The sequence below is a fragment of the Peromyscus leucopus genome, chromosome 19 (assembly GCF_004664715.2).
Source record: "Peromyscus leucopus breed LL Stock chromosome 19, UCI_PerLeu_2.1, whole genome shotgun sequence".
NCBI classification, from domain to species: Eukaryota; Metazoa; Chordata; class Mammalia; order Rodentia; family Cricetidae; genus Peromyscus; species Peromyscus leucopus.
The window spans coordinates 15,483,390-15,510,417 of NC_051079.1; the positions used below are offsets into that span (position 1 = coordinate 15,483,390).

Here is a 27,028-nt window from a genome sequence, read left to right on the forward strand (position 1 = left end):
TGAATATGCAATTAATAGATAGATGTTTAGGTTTGGCTCTTCTCCCCCTCCCCCCTTCCCACCGCAGCAAGAATAAAAGAGCTGATTAATCTGGCTTGGGGCAAGTGTCAGAGCAGGAGATATATGGGAGAAAGGCGATGAGCTTAGCAGCTTGGAGTTGGAGAGCAATTGCCTCCCAGGCAAGGGATGGGTGAAGAGTATTAGAGCAGGCATTCAGCTGGGCTGGGGCTGAGGGGATGTCCCACACCGACACTGATTCCACAGAACCCGCCTGATCCCTCTGAGGCTTCTCTAGGTGAGGCCTTCCTTGGTCAGGCCACCCTGGTTTCTTCCCCAGCTCTGGGGAATCCCTTTCCTTCAAGTCTAGAAGTACCATTTCGTCATGTTGATTCCTCCAAGTCCTCTGGCTGTCCCTCTCTGTGGTAACAGCTGGCACTGACTGTCCAAGCAGCCTGTCTTCACTTGAAAGCTGCTCTCTATCATGTGGCCCCCTGGATATGGGGCGGTGAGGCCCTGCAGGTCTGGGTGACTTGCACCAAGGTCTCACGGGGCCTGCCTTCTAGAGACCATTTCTAGGAGAGACCCTGAACCCTGCCATGGGTCTCTTAAGCCCTGAGTGAGGCTGAGCAAGGGCATGATCCTACCTTTATCAAGGAGGAAGCCAGAGTGGGAAGAGCTTGCTCACTTAGGCCCTTTACACCTGAGTATATTTATTATACCTCAGGTACCAGGGTCCTTGAGTTGCTCAGTGAGCCCTGGCTGAGATATGTCCATGTCCTAAGACATGAGGTGGGTGTCTTTGACAGGCACCAGGCATCTGCTTGAGCCCTGGTGGGTAGGAGCTGAAGCTCGGGTCAGGAAGGCCCTGAGTCAGGTAAGCAGCTTGAAACAGAGGGCTCAAGGGGGTGTTCTGGGGGGGGAGCTGTAGGTCGCGGGGACCAGTGCCACCTTTAGTTACACTGGAGTCCCTTCGGGACAACTGACTCTTGAGTTCTAAGTATCTTTGGTCTATTCTATTTCCTTATAAGCTTTTAGGGATGAAGAAAGACGAAGAGAAGAGAAATCCCTTAATGGCTAGCCAAGCTAATGTGTAGTAAAAGCCAGGGGCAGAAGTCCCTGAGTCTGGAGAGGGAGTGGCCAAGGGGCACCTGAGCCAAATTCTACTGTGGTGGGAGGCTTGGCCGAAGAAGCCAGGAGACTTGGCAGGGGACAAAAGATAGCTGGGACTAAGCTGACACCCTGTTTCATCCCCATCCCCTCCCTCTTGCCTAATGGGCTCTGTTCCCAGACTTCTCCAACCCCTCTGTGCTGGCTACTTTTATGGGAACTTGACACAGGCTAGAGTTATTTGAGAGATAGGAACCTTAATTGAGAAAATGCCTCCATAAAATCAGGCTGCAGGCAGGACCACGGAGCATTTTCTTAATTAGTGATGACAGGGGAGGGTCCAGCCCATTTTAAGTGGGGCCACCTCTGGGCAGGTGGTCCTGGGTTCTATAAGAAAGCAGCCTGCGCAAGCCACAGAGAACACACCAGTTAGCAGCCCTCCATGGCTTCTGCATCATCTCCTGCCTCCAGGTTCCTGCCCTGTTTGAGTTCCTGCCCTGACTTCCTTCCTGACTGTGATGTGGAAGTGTACGCCAAATACACCCTGTCTTCCCCAACTTGCTTTTGATCGTGGTGTGTCATTGTAACAATAGTAACCTGAACTAACTCTCCCAGGCAGTTCTTGTTCTGGGGAAGAGCCTTCGCTACTGGTAGAAGGGCCGAGATCTCTCACTGCTGGCCGAGGCTGGAAGCAGGTGCCCCTTCCCCTTCCCCTGTCCTCTAGGGTTTCCTGCTCACGGGTGGCTACTCAGTTCATCACCTATTGAGTCTGTGGGTGCTTGGGTGGCCACCTACCATGGGTGGGTAGGACAGTGTCCTCTTAGCGGGGGTCCTGGGTCTGACCAGGGACCAAGTTTGTCCACATTCCTGAGGGCACTGCTCGGTGCTGAGGCCAGGTCGTTGAAAAGTTAGCGTGAAGTTGGGGGTCTAAAGTTAGACTCCATGAGGAGCAGAAAGGACAGCGTCCTCCTTTCCAAGACGGTCAGTCTGGACCCTAGCAGGGGCCTGCGGCTCCCTTCCCTCTCTTGGGCTGAGGTGTCTCCTTCTTTCTCTCAGGTGAGGCTGTGTGCTCAGTACCATGGGAAAGACAGTTGGCTGTGGAAGGAGTCCAAGCCTGGGTGAAAGAGGCTGACCTCTGATGCTGGAGGTGTTCTTTATCATTTTCTCTTCGTTTCTTTTCACATTATAGCATGGTTGAGTCCTATCTAGGGGGTACCTAGAGATCGGGCTGTGCCCAGGGTGGGCACAAGTCACCCTGGAGCCGAGGTGGGGAAGCAGTATTGCTGTAAAGGCACTGAATTTACAGGGGAATTGTTGCCTGGTAACAGAGATGTCCCTGGCTGGCCACATGTCTTATCTTCCCAGGGCTGAGGTTCTGTGGTTATCTATCTATCTATCTATCTATCTATCTGTCTGTCTGTCTGTCTGTCTGTCTGTCTGTCTGCCTGCCTGCCTGCCTATCTATCTATCTATCTATCTATCTATCTATCTATCTATCTATCTATCTCTTCATGTGTGTGCATGCATATGTGTGCATGGCATGAGCATTTGTGGGTAAAGCCATGTCCTTCTCCCTCCGTCCCCTTCCAGACATCTGTCTGCCAGCTTGGATCCACCTTTCCAATCTTTATCTCCCTGCTTGCCTTGTGTGGCCTGCACCTCCACCACAGCACCTCTCAGATGTGTTCCTTCCCAGCCTTGACTCCTCTTAGAACAAGATTGCAAACACTGGGTCTCTCCTAACCGGGCAGTGTTCAAATCCCATCGCGGTGGGATTTTCTTGGCAGCACGCAGGCAGGCACACTTTTTTTTTTTTTGCCTAACTAAGAGAACTCCTTTGCCTAACTCCTACATGGTTCCTTGTTTCTTTAGACAAGTCTTAAACCCTTCCCTCCCGCAAGCAGACCCCTGTCTCCTAGCGCCTCCCTATTGTCTTTCCACATCAGTCACCCAGAACAACAAAGTCCTGTCCCTAGCCTTCAGTCCCGAGGGGGAGCAGCAGGAAGAGGAAGAGGTAGGGAGTCGCTGCAGCCGGACAGGGTGGGAAGAAAGGAGGAGAGGGGGAGGAGTCAGAGACAAGTGGGGGCCCTCACGTGAAGGGGGCTGGCGCAGGCAGCTACTACCTCCTCGGCTCTCGCTGTCCGCAGGCTTCACCTGGATCGGCCGGTTCATCTGCAACAGAGTAGAGGGAACAGCGTGTTACAGGTAGCCTGGTACCAAAGTGCTCGAGGGCACAGATGCCAGCGTGCGGGACACGCCCCCACTGGGGACCCCCACACCTAGAGACAAGCAGGTACATTCCCCCCAAAGTTCCACCCGTCTTCGTCCACGACTTCATCCTCCAAAGCCCGGTACTGCGCGCCAGCGGGGTGAGTGGGTGGAGGAGGTCCTCTAGGTTGGGGAAGCTATAGGGCTTCACCTTCCTTGAATGGCTCTCAATAGCCTGATACTAGAATCTGGGGGGAGATAGCATGCTTATTTCTCCTCTCTTTACCCAGAAGGCCCTCCTGTACCCGAGCCACACCCGTGGTCCAGCCTTAGGTCCCTCAGGACAACTGCTTTGCCGAGCTGACTTCAGGCCCTGCCATCTTTCTAAGCCTGGCCTGAGAGACAGTGGTGGCGGAGGACTGGGTTCCCATATCTGTGTCTGGAGAGGAGCTCTAGACTGGGGTTCCCGAAGGCAGTCAGAGGGGTCGACCGAGGGTGGAGCAGACACCACCAGGTTTCTCGTGCTTGTGGATATGGTGTCAGGGCACTGGGGCACTACTGGACTGCCTGCGCGGGCCTCTCCCTGGAACTGGTGCGATACTACATTTGGCCACTAGGGGTCTCTGCACTCCAAGCATCTTGGCTCAAACAGCAGGTTACACCCCAGCTCCGAGGTACTAGGGTGGTCTCTCCAGCCTTGGGTTCCCGCTGTATTTCAGACAATAAAAATTACAGAAACCACACAATGAGACCTTCGTTATGTCTTCACCGTGTTTCTCCTGTATTGCTCCTCCATAATCCCTTTTTGCAGATGCATTTCTCTCACAAAGAACTGGCCCCAAGAGGCAAGGAGAGCGGCGACGAAAGCACCCCCATTTTAAAGACAGAGAAGCCGAGGCCAAGAGACAGTCACGTGCTTTTCCAGGCTCTCTTGTGGCAGGGTCTGCAAAGGCTGTTTCTGCACTTGCTTGCACTGCACCTTAAGACCTTGCTGCCAATTCCCCTCCCTTACCGGGCCTGGAGCAGCAGTCACAAGCTGCCTCCTGCCTTCCAGTCTAGGATTTGAAGTGAGTTTTGGCTGCCTCGAGACAACTGGGGGTTGCGGCGAGGATGTTTGTGACTCAGCAAGGTGAAGCCGAGGCCAGGGGAAGGGCAGAGCCATGCAAGGAAGGACAGAGGCAGCGCTCAGGCTTCGGAGCGAGGGCGGACAGGGAAGGAGATGCCGGAGCCAAGGCCAGCGAGACAGGCCTCAGGGGGCCAGGCTGTTCTGCTTTGCCGCCAGGTCGTGATAGAAAGCCCTGGAAGGGGGTGACAGACAGGTGCGTTGTATGAAAGCTCCAGCCCCTCCAGCCACAGGAGGAGTGTCATACTATAGCACACTGCCAGCGTGTGGAAGTGTGGCAGCGTACTTTTGGATCCCCAGCAAGACAGTTCGTTCCAAACTCTGAAGGAAAGGAGATGTCCTAGGGGGCCAGCCAGGAATCTCACTATGGGAGAGGGGATCCAGTGGAGAGTTTTGTCACTCCTGGCTTGCTGTTCGGAACTTAGCGTCTCACTGGGGATTGAACCTAAGGCTAGCCAGTGCTCTAACTCTGAGCTATAGCCACCCCTGACACTGTTCACTACCTATTCCCCCTCCCATCTGAGGACTTAACAGAGTTGGGCCCCGGGCACCCAGTTATGACCACTGTTTATTCTCACACCCATCTCTCCAGCCTTGGTACTTTCAGAGTGGATAGTTCTCTGAGGTCAGGAATATTAGCTATGCCTTCCTGGGAGGAACCTGGCTGGGACGCTCCCAGGAGAGGCAGGGCCAACACTGCCAGTGACTCAGTGACTAGCTTTCAGTTAGGGACCCCAGCCACTTGGGCAGGAAGGGCCAAATAGTTGGTGGAGATGGCAAAACGTCCAGGTAGTGAGGGCAGCTCGGGACAGATCCTTTGGTGCAGAAGCTGCTTCCGCTGTCTCCTGCATGCATGCCCCACCCCACATTTCCATATCTCCCTCCCTCAAGTTCATTCCTTGGGCCTGCAGTGCCCTGCTCCAATGTTCTGTCCTTCTTTAATGCTAACAGGGTCCCCACTGTGGACTGAGTTTTGCAACCTCCATTCATACAGTGAGGCTGTGGCGCTCAGTGTGACCGTATCGGGGAAACCCAGGAGCATCAAGGAGGCGACTACAGTTACACTGAGTAATAATGGCAGGTCCCACAGGGCCGCTGTCCTTACGAGACAAAGAGGAAACACAGGGACCTACGCACACAGACAAAGGCCGTGTGAGGACACAGCAAGGTGACCCTCTCCAAGGAAGAAAGACCTCACTCAAAACCAAATCTGCTCACGCCTTCTTCTAGAACTTCCAGCCCCCAGGGCAATGAGAAATACATTTTGGCGCTTCAAACCACCCAGCAGCCCCAGCAAATGAACAAATCTGGTCCATGAGATCTGGCCAAGGGAAGGAGCTTACAGGGAGTCCATCCTTTTCCATATAAAAGGCACACTTGAGGGTGGAAATCCACTTGCAAGGGGGGGGGGGCATAGGCTGCCCAGGACGCCATAGTCACTACATGCATTATACTGCTAGATTACGATAACTTCTAGAATACATGTGAAGAGAGTCACTTCAGTCAAAGACACAGAGCTTCAAAGAGATTAAGACACCAGCCCAGAGTCACAGAGACGGCAAATGGAAGCATTGGTGAGAACCCAGTGTTCCGGACAGCTGCTTCTGGGGTTGGAAGATGCTGGGAGCCCTGTGGGACGGGCTCAGGGGTGGTCTAAGGAGGATCGTAGCCAAGATGAAGAGCTGAGGAGAAGGGCTGTGATGGGGGAGACAGTCTGGCTGAGTAAGGCAGGCAGAGGTGTGAACAAGACCTTGTGTGTGAACAAAGCCTTGTCCTTAGCGGCAGTGTGTGAGTGTGGGGGTGGGGTGGGGGGAAGAGAGATGGCTCGGCCTCTGGGAGGAGGTTCCGAGTTCTAGGCTAGTATTCTTCAGAAGAGTCCTACAGTTTGCCAGGGTCTGGGACAGAACAATTTTCTGACATGATCGATCCTATTTTCCATGGCAACCGACAGGTGATAAAACTTTCTCCGTGTACATGGAGCCATCCACGCTAGACACCCTGGCCTCGTCAAGCCACTCTCTGGCCCTGTCTTTGGTACCTGACCACTCAGAATGCTCAGCCTTACACTCCTGAGTTAGGCTTGGCATATCTCCTTCCGAGAGTCCCTCATCCCATGCCAGGCCTGGACCATACCCCTAGACCTCCCCTGAAGTTTACTGCTGCCTCATTCACTCCTCATCGTCCCCTAGGTCTCTCCCCAACTTAACTGAGGGCTTCCTGGTGGCGGGAGTCTAGGTTCACCCTGTCCTGTCACTTGAACCTCGGCCACAGGCTGGGCACCCATGGGTTCTCCACACAGACCACTGGAGCGGAACTGGCTTGGCTCCCACTGAACTGGGCTTCCTGGAGCCATTTTGTCATTTCCATCGAAACCGAAGGGTGGTCAGTGTCCAGAGCTTGCCTCAAATGCTGCCCAGGGTGGCCCAGATAACAGACAGGCCCAGACTTTCTAATTTTTGCAGCAGAAGTCAAGTGTCAGACTGTGGTGTGGAGGTTTCCCAGCTCCAGCAGGCTTTCTGCAGGAAGGAGGCTGGGGCAGGAAGGAGGACTGCCCTCCCCCGCTCCTCATCTTGTGTAGGTCCAGCCTTATCACACCCCGGTTCGGCCTTAAGGAAGGAGGTGTGGACAGAGCAAGCTGGCCTGGGTGGAGGGTACCAAGTCAGACCACAGAGGTGGTGAGAGATGACAAGGCCAAGTGTGGCGGAAGGTTGGGCAAGAAGCCAGGAGGGCACCAATGGAAAAGGGGGCGGGGTATGGAGCGAAGGATGAACAAAGGAAGACCCGAAAGGGCAATGGCCACCTTGCACCCTCCCTGTAGCAAACATTATTTCTCAGGCCTAAACCAGGATCCCCGGACCCATTGGTCCTCACTTTTCTCCTTTCTCCCAGTCCTCTGTCATCCTTCCATCCATCCACACCTCCCAACAGTGTGGGGGGCCTGAGAAAGCCATCACGGGTGTCTTTTTCCTAAGGTGTGTTCTTCATTCTGGATCCTGCCCTCCCGGATGGGGTGGGGTGTCAGCTCAGCCAGGGGTGGTCTTCCCTGCCTCAGCAACAGCTGCCTAAGGAGCTAAAGGCTCCTGTGCCAGTCCTCTGTGGAGACTATTTGGGAACTGTGGTCTTTTTTTCTAGGCAGAGTCTCCTCAGAAGGAGCAAACTGATTAGGTCTGAGTGCGGTATTTCCCTGAGCTCTGCACAGGTGGCTGGGGCCGGAAAGGAGTGGCCCCTTCCTGTCCCTTGCCACACCCAGGTCCAGCCTCATCAACTTCTGATTCTGCTTTGGGGAGAGAGATGTGTATGGAGCGAGCTGGCCTCACCAGATCGGTATTGAGGGCCAGCTTTGCCCCTTACAACAGCAGAGGGTGGGCAGGCAGGTGGCTCCTTCCCAGTCCCTTCCCTCCGGCTCTGTCTCCCTGTCCCCCTGCCCCTCCCTCTGCCACTCTGTGCATCAACACATAGCCATGCATTAAACAAGACATTCCATTAATTTCTTCATCATCATAACGTACGCTGGGACATACCCTTTAAATATTCATTCAGCTATGAAAACTGGGCATTAAAATTTTAATAATGTCAAGCTCATTTGAACCAGGCTCCTTGGGGACGATTACGATACAATTAGAATAAATACGATGATTGAGCTGGTCAAAAGGCTTCACCTGTCCAGCATGGCTCTCTGCATAGGTAGAGACCTGTGGCTGATGGGCAGACAGACTGACAGACAGGCCAGGCTCTTTCCTGACTCCATCTCCCCTCCTACACCCCTGTGGCCTCCTCTCTGCTCTGTATGGCCACATTTGCTCCTCACGGGTCTCTGCCGCCTGATCCCTGAGAGCCAGGGTGCAGGGCCACCATCCGTCATCAGGAAGATGGCTCTGATTAGCACCCCTCTTCCAGTTCCTCCTGGTAAGTGCCAGGCTGCTCACTGGGTTCATGTGAGAGCGCGGTTTTATTTGTGCGAGCTTACTCTCCCCAACCTTTAAAGGGTTCTTGGGACTGCGGTGAACAGCATCTCTAGAGCGGAGCCAGCCTGGATATCCAGGGGTCTCTGAACAATCAACTGTGTCCTGTAAGCACAGTCCGCAGCAATGTGCTTCCCTGACGGCTGGTCTGGAGATCTGGGGTGAGGCTGAGCCTTCCTGCATTCCTCATTACCTTACAGCTGTCAAAACCCAATTCTGGAGGTGACCTAGCATTGTCCTCTTGTGTACTCATCCAGCTTCTATTTCCCTGATGACAGGGAAATTATTTCTCATTAGGTCATGGGCCCTTCTTTAGAGGCTGGTACCTTCAGACCCAACCTCTTGACTGAGCATCCCTGCATGTACATGATCAGTCGTTTAACATATAACTGTTGGCTTTGAAGAACTCATTTTGTGTTGGGGATCAGGATGAAAGAAGAAGGTAGGAGAATACAGGAAGGGAGTGCCCATTATAGGACAGGCAGGACCAGCCTCTCCTGCTTCCCATGGCTGTGGGCAGAAATAGCTCTGTGGTGTAGGAAGAGGCATAGTTGGCCTGATTTCAAAGGGCTAACCCTCTGTGTTCCACTCTGGGTTCTTCCTCCCACTGGCAGTCCCTGAGCCCCAGGTGCTTCCTGGTTTGCAAGTGAAGACCCCCCAGGGGCAAGTGATCTTAATGTGTGGTATGCTGTCTCTGGGACATGGTCAGTACGGGGGGTAAAGGGCACAGACTGCTGGGATATGACCAGCCCTGTCACAGCACAGCCAGCCTGGGCTGCCATAAGATGAGCATGTTGCATCCTGATCCCTAGATCTTGCCCACTGCTGGTTAGCATAGATAACATCTATGATACACATGTGTAGGGATCAGTGCATGGAAGGAGACAGCCTTTTGCACAAGCAAAAATCCCAAACCGAAACCATGTCCCAGAGCATTGCTTAAAAGAAAAAAACACGAGTTCAAAGCTGAAATTCAAAGAATTCTAAGACAGTGACGCCCTAAATTCTAAGCATGTGTGTCTTCTGGGAGTAGGGCTACTACTCAGAGGTCTTTCTCTAAAAGATGCTCTTCAACCCCTGTCCTCCACCTCCTCACACAGGCTTTCGGAGATAGGATTACACCATGTAGCCCACCCTAGCCTCAAACTTGCAATCCTCCTGCTTCATCTCTCCAGTGTCCCTGTGCTTGTCAACTTCCGGCGCTTTTGAGAACAGAGACTAAGCATGGGCAGCCACTGACATGCGAGTCTGGTGCTGAGGATCCCTTTCTGGTCAGAGAATGAACTCTCCCATCAATTCTCGGGAAACAAAGGTGTGCGGCTCTCCATGCTGCCTTCCCTGAACTTTACCTTCACACAAATAAAATAGTTAACACATTAATGACAAAAAAGCCTTTGTCCAAAACTGCCAAGACGTCAAGACCTCATGTGGTGCCTGGTTAGAGTCACAGGCTCTGGCAAAGTTGAAGGGAAGACTGAGCCCTTGCCTGGGGATTTCCATTGCCCTGGTGAGGAAGGCTCTCAGGGGAAATAAAGGGGCTGTGGGCATCATTTGAAGTTTCCTGTAAAATATTACTGCTTTAATTGCCTCCTTAATAAATTGCATATGGTTCACTCCATAAGAGATGGGCTAGAGGTTCAAGGAGCATGTCCACCATCAGCAAGGCCTCACTGTGGACACCCTCAGTAGCACCCATAGCACCACCAAGCTGGCTGCCAGGCCCGGTACAGAATTCCAGGGCTGCTTGGGGTATAGGTGCTGTTGAACTCTTTTCTGATGGTTGGCTTCCTGTCTCTCCTGTGGGTCTTGGCCTCCCCTCTCTTGGTCCTGCAATATCTATCAGGTGTCTTTTCAAGTCTGCCCCTCCCCATCCTTTCTTTCATTGCTTTGTGGCATTGATGGAACATTCTGGTCCCAGGCTTGATGGCTTGTTTAATGTCTCTCTCCACTCTGTCAGGGAAGGCCCACAGCCACATTGTTGCTGATGCACATCCAGGCCCTAGTGATGGCCACAGAACAATGGATATGTGGGACACACTGAGGACTTGCAGCTCAGTCATTAAGGACTAGTGGGACAAGCATGAGGGCCCAAGAATGATCCCCAGAGCCTGTGTGAAAAAGCTGGGTGTGGCAGCATGTGCTTATAATCAATCTCAGTGATGGGGAAGTAGAGCCAGGAAGATTTCTGGGGCTCTCTGGCCAGCTAGCCTAACCTAATTGGTGAGTCCCAGGCCAGTGAGAGGCCCTGTCTCAAAAGCCTAAGCTGTGTTTGCTTCGGTATCACATACACTAGGACTGGGAAAAGGCAGAAAAGGAATATTACCATGGTCCCTGAAAAAGGATGACACGTGGATCCCTAAAGCAGTCCACACTTTGAAAGTACGAGGGGGACTTGATGAGGAGAAAGGTTCCAATGGGAAAGGGAAAGGAGGTGGAGGGAGAGATGAATAAAATCCATCTTATAAATATTTTAAACCGTCAAACAAAAACAAAGTAGACAGTGTCTTGTGGAATGATGCCTGCAGTTGATCTTGCTCCACACACACGTGGGCTTATGCATTCACAAGGGAGCACACACACACACACACACACACACACACACACACACACACACAGGACTTAACACACTCATCAAGTGGATGACCAAGTCCTCGCTCAAGTGGCATCATCATCCTAGTCCCTGGGTCTGGCAGAAGGACCTGGAGGTTGGATCATCTGCCTTCAGACCTGTTTCCAGACCAAAGAGAAAGGCCCTTTTAATCCTCTGCCCTCCGGCCGAGTGGCAGTGTTGTACCTTTGGATTAGGAAGGGTTTATTGAAGCAGTGAATGCCCTTTAGAGAGACAGCCAGCAGTACTGACCAGACAGAAGAGCAGGGTTATTGTTAAAATATGCAAATCTAGAGCCCATTGAAATACAAGCCCTCCAGACAAGATTTTTTTTTTTGTAATAAATCTTGCTTCTGTCCTCACTTCCTGATCCAAGGATGCCATCTGATGCTTGTTGGGTCAAGATACATCAGCCCTGTCAAGCTCTTCACCCCTTTTTACCCCTCTCTTCAGTTGATCTGCCAACTAAGGCCCCTGGCATATTCCTTGGGCCAAGTGCTTAAGGTACCCTCTAGGTCACTCCCAGAGACCCTGTTCTGTGTTCAAGCCCCTCCTTCATCCCTCACCTCCTCTTTATCACAAAGTAAGTCCCGAGGCTTTGCCTCCACTTCTTGCAAGCCTGTCATGATTGAGTACACGTGATTACACCTGTGACTTTGTGTGTGGTGTGTGCACATGTGTGTGCAGGTACGAATGGTGTGTAATGGCCAGAGGCCAATACAGGATATCTTCCTCCATTGCTCTCCACCTTATTTTGTGAGACAAGATTTCTCGCTGAACCTGGAGTTCAGTGATTAAGCTAGACTGGTTGACCAGTAAGCCCTGGGAATCCTCCTGGCCCTTCCTTCCCAGTGCTAGGATTACAAGTGCACTTCAGTGAGCCTGGCATTTTATGTGAGTACTGGAGATCAAACCCAGGTCTGCAGGCTTGCGTGGCGAACACTTTGCCGACTAAGCCATCTGCTCGGCCCTCACACCTGTTGCACTGTGCATCACTGACCCGGGATGCTTTGCTCTGCACTGTCAACGTGTTGGGTTTCAAGGAAGGACAGTTGCTCAAAAGCAGCAGAGCTTCTAATTGCCTTGGGGACATGGCTGGATCCTATCATAGGAATGGGCCCTCTGGCTGTGAGGAAGGACCTGTAAAGTCAGGCATATGGTGGGAGCTGGGCACCTGGACAGGACAAGGGTGAACTGTGGCAAGTCTCTCTTATGCTCCAGAATTTTCCATAACCATATAGTGGGCATTATATTCTTTGTTCTTTCCCGAATTCTCAGGGTGTGTGGGATTAGAGTTGGAGGGCACTGTGTGTGTGTGTGTGTGTGTGTGTGTGTGTGTGGTTAGCAGGGATAACAAAGAGCAGGAGGAGAAGCGTATGAGAGTAAGGAGATTCACTAAGGGTGAGGGGAGAGGCAGGCTGTACTTGCTAAGACTGGCGGGGCCTGAGCGATGCTGTGTGTTGGGTGTTCCCTGCTTGTTTGAGACAAGGCAGAATTCCACCAGGGCCTCTTCTAACAAGAGCATGGGGTGGGGTGAGCTCAAAGTGGCCTGAGAGATGCCAGACAGATGATTAGAGCAAGACCAGCACTGTTTTCTGGTATCCCGCCCCGACTCTCGCCCCGTGAGAAGATAGGAGTCCAGAATTGATGCCAGAAAGGTACTAGACAAACTGATCAATTATCCCATGTCCTTCTTGGTTCCCAAGTGACCCCGTGCCCCAGGCCAAACCTGGCAAGGGGACTAAGAATGTGTGTGGAGTGCAGGGCCCTTAGTCCAGGCAGCCCCCTCTGCAGCCTACGCATCCTTTTTGGTCCAGCCCTCCAAGCAGGCTGCCCGGCAGTTGCTATGCAACAGGCTTCTCTGTTCTACAGTGTCCAGCCAGTAGCAGCAGGCAGGACGGGGAGGCTGTTCTGCGGGTGGGCGGCTTATGCTGCCCACACTCCTTCCTTCTGTTCACCTTCCTCCTCCCCTGAGCCTTCTCCTCCCTGCTTCCCTGGACTTTGTGTTTAAAGTCTCCTGTTCTTTCACCTAAAGGGCTAGAAGGAAGGTCTCTCCCATCGTCCCTGTGCCCTGGACTGGTGCATCATTGGGTCCTGTGACAGGCCCAGCCCAAACCCATGGGTGCTTCCGGGACAGAGAAGACCTCCCAGTGGGTGTCTGGTATCCCTTGTCCCCTGAATGTCCACCATACAATGAGGAGGGGAGGAGTCTTTGTGTCTAGGCCAGGTGAAATAGAATTGCCACGATGGAGCCCATGGATCTCTGACCCTAAGGAAGCTGGGATTTCGTGGTCCCGCATCTCTGCCATGACTTCGGGTCCCCCAGTGCCGAGGATTCCTTGTCCATCTTAGCTTACTGTTCCCACCCATCCATCAGGGCTGCTCTGGCAGAGGTAGGAGGATCCTCACAGCCTTAGTTAAGCACCGCTGCCGTGGAAACCAAGCTAATTAGCTGCTGAGCCTGGCTGGGTCACTAACCCTCTTCAGGGTGGGGGTGCGCGATGGTTGAAAAACCAGTGGCTGGATAATTCTGGATGAAAGCAGCTCTGATTTCGTTGCCAGGCCCAGATTTCAGTCCTAGCTTATAAGTGTACTCGCTTGTGGAGACAGCAGGTGCTTAACCCCTTAAAGGCATACCTACCCTCCCAGAATGCAGGGGGATGGGGCTTTAATGAAGACCCTTAGCACGGTGTCCCACAGCCATCCTCCCCCTCCAGCCCTCTGGTGGCTCTCCCTGCCCCTCTGAGGAAAGGCTGAGGTTATGGTGGGAAGGCCGTGTATGACCAAGAAGCAGGGGCTTCTAAATACCAGAGACTTGTGGTACCTATTATCTGCCCCCTCCCAAGGGCCTGCCCTTTGCTCTTGTCCCTACCTGGTCTATGATCACCTGTGTCCATTTCCTCAATGCGTCACAACATTGGTTCATTCATTCACTCACTCATTCATTCATCCACCCAATGCTTATTGAGTACCTCAGTGGGCAGGACCTGTTCTATGGCCCCCCTCCACACCGGTGTTCACTGCTCCGTCTTTAGAAGAAAGAGGGCTGATAGAAGGTCACTCACTCTGTTCTTCTCGGGCCCCATTGTACACTGGGCTTGCTGATTTGGCTAGGCTGGCTGGCCAGTGCATTTTGGGGATCAACCTGCCTCTTCCTCCTGAATGCTGAGATTAGAAGCACATGCCATGATAGCCAACTTTTCAGTAAATGCTGGGGACTGAACTCAGGCCCTCATGTGGCAAGCACTTTATTGACTAAACCATATCCCCCATCCACCATCTATTTTTATTTTTATACCATACAGTTTTGCTACTATGGCTCTATTGTATAATTTGAGATTAATGTTTACTATTGTTGTTGAGATAGAGTCTGAAAAATGTAGCTTAGGCTGTCCTTGAGCTCACTATGTAGAGCAGGCTACCTTCAAAATCAGGACAGTCCTCCTGCTTCAGACCCCCAGATTGTTGGGCGTGAACCTCCATGCGTGTTTTTCTTTCCCTGTTTTTGTTTTTAAAGCAATTATGACTTGGACTTTATACGTCTGCCCATCACATGGCATCATGATGAAATCGCTAGACACATAGTCTTGCACTGGCAGGGACCAGCTAACTATGAGCTTGCAAAAGTCCTCTCGTTCTGACCGGTGGAGAACGGCCTGGGGAGGCGAGATTCCCACTGAGTGTGAACACGTGGGCGTCTTAGGGCCACGTGGGCTAACGTTAGTGATCAGTGGGGCCGGGCTCCTCTCCCAGGTGTGGGTCTGTCTCATCTCCCCTTACCCGCTGCTGCAGCTGATCTGCTGCCTCCCAAGGCGGTGCTCCTGGCTGAGCAGTTCTTCACACCTACGGTCTTAGTGTTTGCTTGTAAACATTCCACGATTCTCCTTCAACCAAACATCAGGTGCCTAGGACTGATGCCTGTCCTGCCTTCGCAGGGGCTTCTCTGCATCTACAACGGGCACTTTCCAGCCTATGATGCCACTGTGATTGCCTCTGAAGATTTAGACCCGGGTCTCCTGGACAAGCTAGCAGAGTAGACATAAAGAGGGAGTAGGATCCGGCCCAGGGACTGGCACAAAGACCCTTTTCTGTGTCACCCACCCCTTTCCCCACCTCCTTATTGGCTCACCTTACCTGAACTACAGAGTCCTCTGCCTGTTCCCTCACCCTTCTAGGTTTGTCCCCAACCAGGTTTCTTCCACTCCCTCCCCAAATCTGAACCCTCTTAATTCTCTCCCAAGGCTTCAGCCTCAGTATAGGCCTGGGGAGAAAGCCCACACCAAGTAAATGACAAATGAAGAGGAAATTGCTCTTAATCCCCACGCCACAATCTGGTGATGTCGGCCAAGCGCAAACCTGAGTCATCCTTTGAACAGCAGGCAGCGACATTTGCTTTTTGGAATTTGTTTTGTCTCTGGGCTTCAGATTTAATCATCCCCCCCCCTCTCCCTCTCTCCCTCCCTGCTTCCTCCCTCCCTCTGCCCCTGGTGCTCCAGTGTTCTGATGTGAGCCTGCACCCAGCTCGTCCTCGCCTGTTTTCCTGGCATTCATTAACACCGCTCTCCAGCCTCCAACAGGCTAAATGATGAATCAGGTTAAATTCCAGACAACAGCCGCACAGCACCATCAATTAGCCATCTCCGGGGCAGCTTCATTAATAAGCATCGATCACGGTCCTCCTTCTGGAACATGCCAGGGTCTCTGGGTCACGGGCACTGCCTGCAAGCATGTCAGGCTTGGGTGCAAGTATCATCAGTGTATGCATGTGAAAGCTGGAGTGTGGGGTGAGGGGCAGGTGATCACAGAAGGGTGGGTGGGCACCTGATGGGTGAGTGGACCTAAGTGGGTGTGGCAGTAGATTTGTGATTAATGTGCGTGTAAGTGTGTGTGTGTGTGTGTGTGTGTGTGTGTGTGTGTGTGTGTGTAGGTGACCCTATACAAGGTGTGGCATGGGATGTGTTTGCTGTACATGTGGCACATGGGTAGAGTGTGTATTCCAGGGAGAGGAGCTGTGCTCTCTCCTCATCTAACACCAAGTCTTTCTTCCAGCTCTCCCATGAATCCTCCTCGCTCCACCGCTGGCCAGTTCTGCCTGAACGCATGCAGGTGCCACTGGTCCCTTGCCTTGTCCTCTTCCTCTTCTTCTTCCTTAGAGATTCCTTCCATTTGGCTTGCAGTCCTGTGAGGTAACCCCAAACTCTACCTTGCCATTCGGACCCTGCTCCTGGTACATTCTGGATGCCAATCAGCTATTCTCCCTGGCATAATCTCTAGCCCAAAGCCAGACAGGTTCCCACAGCTCTCAGCCTTTGGGGCTCACTTTTTGCTGTTGGTACACATGGCCTCATCCTCCAAAACCTTCAGCTCTCTGAGATTAGAAACCAACTCTCTGCCTACATCACGCCACTCCTGCTTTGTCCCATATTTGCCACGGGCAGCAAACTTCTGAGATTGGAACAGCTGGAAGGCTCAGTGAACCCCTCTGCCCACAACTAGGGCCTGCCTCTTCAGGCTGCCCACTCTCGGCCTGTACCCCTCCCCCTGACGGTCACCCTTGAGGAACCAGCCTGAACACACTTCCTGAAGGCACGGGCATCCGAGTCTCCCTCTTGCCTGCTCTCCACTCTTTATTTCCTAGCGCTGGCCTCCCTCTCACCATGCTGACCACAGTCCAGCAGCCTGCGGCCGGCCACGCACATCCCCGTTACACTTCCCGAAGCCTGCTGGAAGGGGGTGATTAGAATCACCCTCGGAATCGCACATGGGACGGCGTGGTCCTAACGTGTGAGCATTCAGGTGGTGACAGAGATGTGACCTCTCATGGCAGCCTAGCAGATTGGCTTCTTAAAGGTTAATTAAGAACCTTCGGCTGGACAGCACGGCCATGGTGCGGCCAGTGACGGCGGATGCTGTGTCTCTCCAGACCATTAAACACTAATTAGGTTTGGAAAGTCTATTGAGCTCCCGAGGTCTTGTCAAGGCAGGGGCTGGCCCTGGGATGCCCTTTGAAATACCAGCACAATCACCTTGACCCCCAGCTCAGCGGCCGGGCTGCCCTGTAACCTCAGGTTTTGAGCCACATCCCCCGTCTCACTGTCTCTCTCTTACCTGGTCTTCCCTGGCCTACCCGCCCTCCTGATGCCTGCTTGCAGGCGGAGCAGTCTATCTGGGTCCTGCCTCCTTGTGTCCCTTCTTGCTCTCAAGATGTCACCTCTGTCCACCTTCTCCCATTAGAAATAGGCTTGGACTGGCATGGGGCTCTGGTAGAGGGGACAGGCTAATAGTGGTTGCAGAACTGGCCAGAACTGGTGTCCCATAGCACAGAATGTGTTGGGAGACTCCACATCCTAAGCTCCGTTCCACGCCTTCCTCTTGGACTTGCCTTCCTTTCAGCCCTATTGAAAGTGTCTTGAGATATCTGGCCCCGAGGATTCCCCTGGTGGAACACTGCTTTTTCCTTCAGCAAAGCCCCACCCACCAGAGCCCTGGCAACCCTCCGGGTACCTCTTTCCTGGAGCCTGTGTTATTCCCTGCTGTTGAATTCAGCAACTGTAGCCACAAGCTCGCTGCTCCTGATGGCACTCATTCAGGCAGCTGCCCACTACTGGAAGCCCTGCCTTGTGCTAAGAGACCTTGAAGGAGATGCCCTGGAAGGAGGTCCCATACCTTGTGGGGTTTTACCATCAATATAATCAATATCCATCTGAAAGTCATGTTCCCACTGTCCACTAGCCCTTATCTTTAGCTCAAACGAGTTGTCATGGAGCTCAGAGATTTTTGAAGCAGGGGGATAAAAATCTTCACACCAGATGTACAAAAAGATCACACGACTCCAGGGTTTTCCAGGCTGCTGGGCTAGGGTGTGAAATTCTTGGCTCAGTTCTGGAAAAGTTGGGAAGTGGGAATGAGATTGGCCTCAGGCCTCTCCGCAGAGTCTGCATGTCTTACCTGACCTCAGTTCTAGGAGCAACACATGTATCTGAGAACACGTATGACTACTGCAGTGGTCACGTGGTCACCACTGCCATGTAACCTCCTGTCACCACCATCATTGATGACTTCGCCACTGTTTTCTCAGTTACCGTAGTTACCATCATCAGCACCACACATTATGACCTGCAAGGAGTATGGCTTAACTAGCAGGGTAGCATTATTGGTAGGATGCTAGATGCTGGATGCTGGATAGCTGGAGTTCTGGGTGGAACTTTCTTGTAACTCTCCATCTTCCATGGCAGTTACCTTTACCCTTTATGCTAACCTGGTCCTGTAGAGAACACAGGCTATCCCAGCAATGGCTAGCAGCTTGCCTCATCCCAGTCACTGAGGCACCATACCCCTCTTCGCTGAGGACTTTGCTGGATGAATGGTTTCTGGAACAGTACAGGCCAAGTAGGTCAAGGCCCCAGCAAAGTGCTGGGCACCCAGGTTGGTATCATTTATCACTCGATCCTCTTCACTGCCCTTCTGGACAATACCCTGCACCCCTACGACTTCCAAGGAAGGCTGGAAAAGAGGTCGGTAGTGTACATCATTTAGTTTCCCCACCCATACTCCCATACTCCCCAGCTCTGGTGACAGGCAGGGCTGAAGTGAAGTGGGCCTGTGTGGGCCCAGGAGGCACAGCCCAATTTCATAAGCACGAAGTATTATGATTGCATTGATTTCCGTCATAAATCATATTTCCTATCTCCTGACTTTCTCTCCTGCGCCCCGACTTAAGCCTTGGTATTTTCTTTAGCTACTGCCACTGCCGAGACTAGAGATGATATTAGGATAATGATGATAAATTTTGCCCTAAGGCTAGGCCACTCCCTCTGTGTGGGGAGGGGGACTGTGTGTGTGTGTCCCTCAGATGGAACTTTTGGCTAGAAGGTGGCTTTCCTGAGAATCTTGGGGAGGGAGGGTGCTCACCTATGCCTGGATGTTTAGGTTTTTAACCACACAGGTACATGGGCACACATATATGTACATGCAAGTGTGCTTATGCTTATTCTCACACACCTGCAAAGGCTTCCTAGGCTTTTTGCTGGAATAGCTGGTGTATGAGCACATGGCAGGAGGGAACAGGCCTAAGGATCAAAGTTGGCACTGAGCTTTCAAGGAGCAGCTACATCCCAGCCTTGGTGGTCCTGGTGACTTAGGACCCTGTGCGTCCTGTATGCAATGTACCTCACACGCTATCATGTGTCATCTGATCTTAGCCCTGCTGTGCCTTGTTCTCCCTTAAGGACACAGCGGGTCCCTGTGACAGCTGACATGGGCCTTCTCACCTTCCAAACTCCCTCTGTGCTGCCAGGCCTGGGACATCTTGGTGGGTGTGGGCACATTTTCCTCTAAACCGTGGCTTCAGGAAGTCTTTCTGTAAGCACAGTCGACAGTTAGGTGAGGGCACAAGTTTGACTTCCAAATGCCATATTGGCCAGGAGATGAAGCTCATGGATGGTGCGCTGAACTCTTGGGTTTATGCCTTTCCAGATGACTTAGGCTCTGCTCTACCGAGCTGGGGTCACTTGAGGGGGTGACAAAGACATTTGGGATCCCAGGCACAGCACCGTGATACTCCCATGGGGCTCTGGGCTGGACCTCCATAGTGTGGAAGACCCTTTGGAACTACAGGTTCTCTGATACATGCACTGATCTTGGGACAGGGAGAAGGGTCAGTGGGGACATGGACAGATGGATGGCCTCTTATTCACTCATCTCTTCGACACATATTCCTGAGCTGAGTGTCTTCTCCCCACTTCCTGCCCCACAGGACTGAGGGCAGATGCCACTGCTTAGGCTCCTCTCTAGACTAGGGCCTGCTTGAGACCTGTGTAAAGTCTGTTGGAATTTTTCAGAGAGCCATCTGGAATAGTGTGTCCTTACTGATAGGGAAGACAGAAAAAGGGAGTCACAGACCCAGGGAAGACGAAATGGTCTAACCTACCACCCACAATCCAGGAAGCTGTCTCACGGCACCCTCCAGGGTGAATGCCTCCCATGATGAGTGCTCACATCAGGCTGAGGGATGAGCCACCCACACTATCCACAGCTCTGTGTTCCGCCCCCATGCTGTAAGTACAAGATATGCCTTGCTCTTCTGTAGACAATGACTTACAGCAGCTGTGGTGATGGGAGTCCTTTGGGAGGATGGGAAGGGCATCACCTTTGAGATTCCTGGCTTGGGTTTCATGGGGCATCGTAGGAATTGAGGCATCACTGAAAGAGTTGAAAGCAGAGATGCCTACCCTGCCAATCTCTTTCCTGTCCTTGCAGTTCTCTGTATCTGGCTGCTTAGATACATCCCTACAGTTCTGCCATTTTGCACCTGTACAGGAGTTTAAACTGGGGGGAATAACCACACACACACACACACACACACACACACACACACACACACACACACACACGGTGGGTGGGTGGGGGGAGGCTCTCCATCTTCCTAAGGCTTTCTGCTCCCTGACAGCAGTCCTGAGAGCCAACAAAGATAGTATTCAGGTTCAGCCTGCAGAGCACAGTGCTCAGAGAGCCTGTGAGTGCGGGGTCAGAAGGAATGATCCCGTGTTCTCTTTCCAATTGCTGCTGTGCTAATGGCAAGGGTCCCTGCTTCGGCAGAGTGGACAGGTTTCTGGGAGACAGGAGGAGCAGGGTGAGGTAGTGCATCTGGCCTGCCCTGGCTCTCTGTACTGCTTCCCCTACCCCATAATGTAGAAAGCACAGGCCAAGCAAGACGTCAGATCCCTACTGCTGGCTTCCGGCTGTATGACCATTCTCTCCCAACCTCATACCTTCTGGGAAATCATGGCTGTCAGGGAGGAGGTCAAGTAATAACTAATGCTGAGATAGTGTGTGTGTGTGTGTGTATGTGTGTGTGTGTGTGTGTGTGTGTGTGTGTGTGTGTGTTGTGAGTCATGTGGGACAGCCCAAACTGAGATTTTACCTGTCTTACTAACACAAGAAGCCCCTGGGTTCTAACATGGAGAGACTGGGGAAATAGCTCACCTCTGTCCACGTCCCTGTGGGTCTCCATGAATGCCAGGTTTACAAAAACAAGCAGACCAGTGAGATGTCTGCCTAACACCCCCATTTGTGCACAGAGGAGGAGATTTCTAAAGCATGTGGGTGTCTACTCTAGGTGGGAGCTTGAGGTGCTGTACTCGGGGGATTCACTCGTGCTGGAAGCAGATTGGGATGCTGAGAATTCGCAGATGTTGCCTGTGGTCGTGCCGTGCTGAGCTGAGAGCAGAGCTTTATACGTCTATGCTTTAAATATGCTTTTGTGAGAAGAGGCAGAATGTGTGAGTGGTAATGACCGCATCTGTTTGGGTATACCTGCTGGAATTCTCTTGTGAGGCCCAATGTGCATTTTAGCTGTGGAATACTCTCACGGATAGTCACTAGTTATTCCCTCTCCCTCTGTGTATGTGTGTATGTGTGTGTGCGTGTGCATGTGTGTGTGTGCGTGCATGCGTGTGTGTGTGTGTGTGTGTGTGTGTGTGTGTGTGTGTGTGTAAGGGAAGAAAGAGGGAATGTAACATCCCCAAAGCTCCAAGATCCTGGAAACTTAGGAGGTACTTCAAATGACCACCAGATGGCACCAATGTGCAGCTTAAGGGTTGAGACCTGCAGGTTTGTGGACTGGGCTGGGCTTTGTGTTCAACTCTGGCTGTGTGTGACTGGCTGTGGGGAGTGTGTCTACATGGGTGGGAGGCGTAGGAAGACACTATCTGATGAGTGCTGTGCATTCCTGCATACTTGGGGGAGGGGAGCTTGAGAGTGCACATGACCTGCTGGCCACACTTACCTGGGCACTGCCCAGACTCCATGCCCTACAAACCCAGGTTCTCTGGGACTGTGTGTGCAGACAAACTGGTGTGTGCAGGCATGCAGAGGCTGACTTCATCTTCTCTCTAGACTCCCTGAAGCTCACCTTTCACTCTTGCCAGGCTGCCCGCCTAACTGCTTGCTACCATCCTCACAATTATTTCCTTTTTGCTTTCTCTCCATCCTGCACCACACTGTGACTGATCTCTCACAATCAAGAGGCTCACCCACTCTTGAAGCACTCAGTTGGAGCCCTCTTTATGCTTCTGAGCATCAATCCATTGCCCCCGATTTTCCTCCTTCTTCAGCCGTCCCTTGCCCAGGACTGTCACATTCACACTGTTTTGCAGCCATCTCTTCAGCATGGCTCACTCAAAAATCTTCTAGAAATCAGGACCTGTCCTGATAGAGGCAACCATAGGGGCTGGACACTAGAGTGAGTACCAGATAAAAGTCAGGTGTCAGGGGACACCTTTCCCACTTGCCTGCCCACACAGGGTCCCAATGCGTTGGCCCACCGTGGCACATAGCCCTGGGACAGTACATGTGACATCCTGGAGATGCGGCAAGATGTATGGTTCACACACGGGAGTATAGAGACGGGGTGGGGGGTGAAGGAGGGAAATGTAGATGACAGGGGCTCCCTGAGGGTATTTGTTTCGTTGTGTGAAACAAGGTATCAAGTAGCCCAGGCTAGCCTCCACTCCCTTTGTAGTTGAGGATAGCCTTGAACACTTTGTGTGTACGTATGTGTATGCCTACGTGTGTGCATTTGTTTATATTTATGTGCACACATGAGTGTACATGCACATGTAGGCCAGAAATCAACCTTGGGTGTTGAAGGAACTCTTCCTTGGTTTTGAGATGGAGCTTCTCACTGGAACCTAAGGCTAGCCAGTTCAGCCAAGCTGGCACCTTAGTCAAAATTCTATTGCTGTGAAGAGACACCATGACAATGGCAACTATTATGAAAGAAAACATCTAATTGCGGCTTGCTTACGTTTAAGAGGTTTAGTCCATTATCCTCATGAAGGAGAGCATGGCACCATACAGGCAGACATGGTAGCTGAGAGTTCTACCTCTGGATCCACAGGCAGCAGGAAGAGAGACACTGGCCCTGGCTTGAGTTTTTGAAACCCCAAAGCCCACAGCCAGTGACCCACTTCCTCCAACAAGGCCACACCCACTCCAACAAGGCCACACCTCCTAATCCCTGTGAAGTAGTTCCACTCCCTAATTTAAATATATCACCATACATTTAAATGTTTGAGCCCATGAGGGTCGTTCCTACTCAAACCATCACAGCTGTCTGGCTGAAGAGCCCCAGGAGCCCCTGTTTCTGCCTCCCTCCCCCTATACTTCGATTACCAGCGTTTGCCACCACACTTTGCTTTTTATGTGGGTGCCTCGTGCTTCTGCAGAAAGCACTTTCCTGACTGAACTTTCTCCCCAGCCCCTGGCCTTGAATTCGATCCTCCTGTCTCTGCCTCCCAATTGCTGGGATTACAAGTAAGCACCACCAGGCCCAGCCCTCCCACCAATGGCCACCTATTTTTCAAGCAGATGTGGAAAGACGGCACTAGCCTTGGCTGTAGCAGAAGGGATTTCAGAAGAACTGGTCCTTGCCAAACTGAGGGAAGTTTCCCCTGTAAGCCGTGAAGCCATGCTCTCTGGAGTGTTCAAAGAAGCCACAGTGACTGTGTGCACATATACAGCGGCAGGTCCTCTTGAACCTGGGCTCCAAGGGGAGAGGAGATGCCCTGGGGCCAGCCTCGCCTGCTGGTGTCCTCTAGATTCTAGACTGTCATTTCTCCAGACATGCATCTTGAAGATGCAGAGGGGCCTGTCCTTCCTGCCCCCAATGGTACCCTAACCTCAATCCATTCCACTTGCTTGGGTTTGGTTGTTCAAGACCCGTGGGAGCATAGTGTGTGGGATGGGGGAGGGGCTGAGCGTGGGGGTGGGGGTGGGGTGGAGAAAAAGGGTGGAGTTTGAGGCATCATTCCTTGTTCCTTGGGCTGCCAGAGGTGGGAGGGGGCAGAGTGAGGCATGCATGCTCTGGTGCTTGCTTGCTGGGGCAGTGAAGGTGGGTAAGCGTCTGAGAGTGTGCTAGTGAGGTGCTTTCAGGCACCTTTGATGGAGATGGGTGGAGAAGAAGGACAGGGCTTGTGAAGGTGGATTAAGTCCGAGGGAGCAGTCCCACCCCCAGACCCCATTAATGCGTCAGGGCCTCAGAAGGTTCACTGGGGTCTTACTGTACACATGGCTGGAAAGCCAAGTCCGAGTCTAGCATACAGCCCGGGTACACTGCAGTCTCCTAGGTCTCCCAGGCACCCACCCTCCCTGGCTAAGTGGTGACAGCAACCACGCAGCTAAGATTTATCCATGGCCCTTCTGTGCAAGATGCTGACATGCTGCTATGCTCATCAATCAGGGGAACGCTAGGCCAATTATTCATTTATTAATAAGGGCTTTTCAGGCCCATCCCCCACCTCTGTGCTGGGCTCTCTGAGTGTCTGCTTTCATCTGGAAAATCTCCCAGGGAGCACCTGATTGCAGTCCTTGGCCCTTGCCTGTCCCCTTCTCACATAATGGCCCAGAGGCAGGCTGCATGTCTCTGCTAGAGGTCAGTCCACCAGGCTCTCAACCTCTTGACATTTCAACACAGTGTCTTCCACAACATTCATACTTGGGAGCAATCAAATTACAAAAATTAGTAAATAAACACCTCTCTCTTTCTCTCTCTCTCCCTTCTCTCTCTTTCAATGCCCCCTCTCTCTCCTCTCTCTTCTCTCTCTCTCTCTCCTCTCTCTCTCTCTCCCCCTCTCTCTCTCCTCTCTCTCTCTGTCTCTCTCTCCCTTCTCTCTCTCTGTCTCTCTCTGTCTCTCTCTGTCTCTCTCTCTCTCTCTCTCTCTCTCTCTCTCTCTCTCTCTCTCTCTCTCATGTTCTATGTAACTTTATGATCTTTGTATTGGCAGCACTCATTGCTGTCCCAGACTCCATGAAGGCCACAGGTTGGACTCCACTATTCCAAGCCCTGCTTCTTGGCTGCCTTCTCCTCGGCGCACCAAGGAGGCCAGCCTGCCTGCACCTGTCAGCCCCGGGGATCCACCTGCCTCCCACCTCCCCAGTACTGGAATTACATTCACAACCACATTTGGCTTTTTTCCCGTGAGTTCTGAGGATTGAACGAAGATCATCTTGCTGTGTATAGCAAGTGCTTTACCTGCTGCACCATCTATCAGGCCTTCTTCAAGGAAGGTTCAGGAACACATAGCCTCTAAAGTGAGGCACAGCCCTTCCCTGTGACTCTGGAGGTGTCACACAGGGCTCCCTGGAGGTGCTTGGTGATTCACTGTCCCAGAAGTGAGGAAGAATAGAGAGGGGACATTCCTGAACATGGTCTCAGGGACTTCAAGAGGTCCAGTCATTAGGATGCAGTCATTTTGAGGGAACTGGGCCTGCACAGCACATGCCTTGCTGTCCTGGGGCCTTTTTCTTTGGGTGGGAACAGCAAGGGAACAGGATGTGACAGTGTGCTCACAGACATGAGGGAGCCTTGAAAGAAGACACTTATGCTACTGAGGGGTGACAAGAAACAGGAGAGAAATGCTGGACAGTACATGACTCACACTTCATAGAAGCACACAGTTGGAAAGCTCCCAGACAAGAGTAGTTTCTGTTCATTCTGTTTCCTTCAGGGTCAGGGAAAGGTTGTACCCTCCTGACCTGAACCTGAGTCCAGTAAGGGCTGTCACCCTTCTCCACTGGGTCTGTCTGTGGAATCTGAAGGAAGCACGTGGAAGTGGTTGGGGGAACCAGGAAGCTAGGGAGCCTGTCAGTCCTGAGATGCAGATGCCAGCCATAGTTGGTCCTTTCTGGTGGGATTATGGGGGAGAGAAGGGATCACGAGACATTTAAAATGACCCATAAGTGGACTTCAGCCATCACAGGAATTGCAATGGCTTTAAGGAATAATTTCTCTTTCGACTCCAAAGACAAAATGGGAAGGAACATTCCTCCACTCTCCGAACACAAAGGCAGAATAAGAGACAGACCCGCCAATGTGCTGTGTGCTGAGTATGTACCCGGGCGAGGCACAGGCCCACCTTTAACAAACATGACCGTGCAGGGCAGGCAAGCCGAACAGCATCCTGGACCGGGCCATCAGACTCACAAAGCAGCAAGGGATGAAGGATTTGTTTTGGGGTGACAGACATGATGGATTCCTGAAGGACACACAGGGGCGTGTCCTTCTGCCGGCAGTGAGATGCTGAGAAGGACATGTGTCCATCAAGGCGGGGCGCTGGGAGAACAAACTTTGTGGTAGGAGGAGGTGGGGGTCAGAGGCCCCGCATGGAGGCTCGTGGGCAGAGCTCACGGACAGGAGATACGGGTGGAAGGAAGCGAGCAGAGAACGGGCTGCGGCAGCTGGGGCATTGAGTCCAAGTGGACTCAGCTCTGCAGAGGTGCATCGTCCCTGGAATATGCTTGGTACCACCGCCACCGTCTAGCAGCCTCTGCAGGGAAGGGGAGAAGTCAGCAAAGAGGGAAAGCAAGCCCTTAAGTTAGGACGTGGAGCAGGGCGGTGGTGGCGCACACCTTCAATCCCAGCACTCCAGAGGCAGGTGGATCACTGCGTTTGAGGTTGGCTTGGTCTACAGAGCAAGTTCCAGGACAGTCAGGGCTACACAGAGAAGCCCTGTCTCGAAAAACCAAAATAAAAGAACTTAGGATTTGGAATTTAGGAAAGGGACACAGGGCCAGACCTAGGGGCATTAGCATCCTATTGTGTGAATGAAGGGCCTTGACCAACAAGGGACAGGACAGATGTTCAAGTGGCTGACTGACAAACAAGGACACTGAGAACAGTCTGGGTGCTGTAACATCACTCCAGAGACAAGACCAAGACTGTCCCTGTGAACATGATGTGATCGTGACAGGAACCTCTCACTTGGGCAGAGAAAGCTGTGACGACCTGTGCTCCAAGGACTTCCTGAGACTCCATGTTTCTGAGCAGTTAGCCACTCAAGTGCTTCCTTGTCAGAGCATCAGACTGCTCGTCTGAGCCACCTAACTGCTGGAGTGACTGTTTACCGTCCCCACCTGCTCAAAACCCTTCCTAGCCATTACGGGCAGTTCTAAAGCAGTGTGACATGGATTTCATTAGATCCCAGCCAGGTCTCCATACTGCAGGACCCAGCTGCCACCAGA

At 52.4% G+C, this 27,028-nt stretch overlaps 1 protein-coding gene across 40 annotated transcripts in view; it reads right to left on the reverse strand.

Moving 5' to 3' along the window:
• Positions 1 to 27,028, reverse strand: part of Celf4 (CUGBP Elav-like family member 4) — a 210,086-nt gene that overhangs the window by 57,481 nt on the left and 125,577 nt on the right. For 23 of the 40 annotated variants that reach the window (XR_003734254.1, XR_003734253.1, XR_003734252.1 and 20 more), the window contains one exon: positions 3,201 to 3,279. Coding sequence is in view for 35 of the 40 variants with exons in the window: in XM_037197022.1 (XP_037052917.1) it covers positions 3,201 to 3,279 (79 nt within the window). In the remaining 5 variants the exon portion in view is untranslated. The remainder of the gene's footprint in view (positions 1 to 3,200; positions 3,280 to 27,028) is intronic. The other 17 variants (XR_003734256.1, XR_003734255.1, XM_028867123.2 and 14 more) reach the window with 1 other exon arrangement.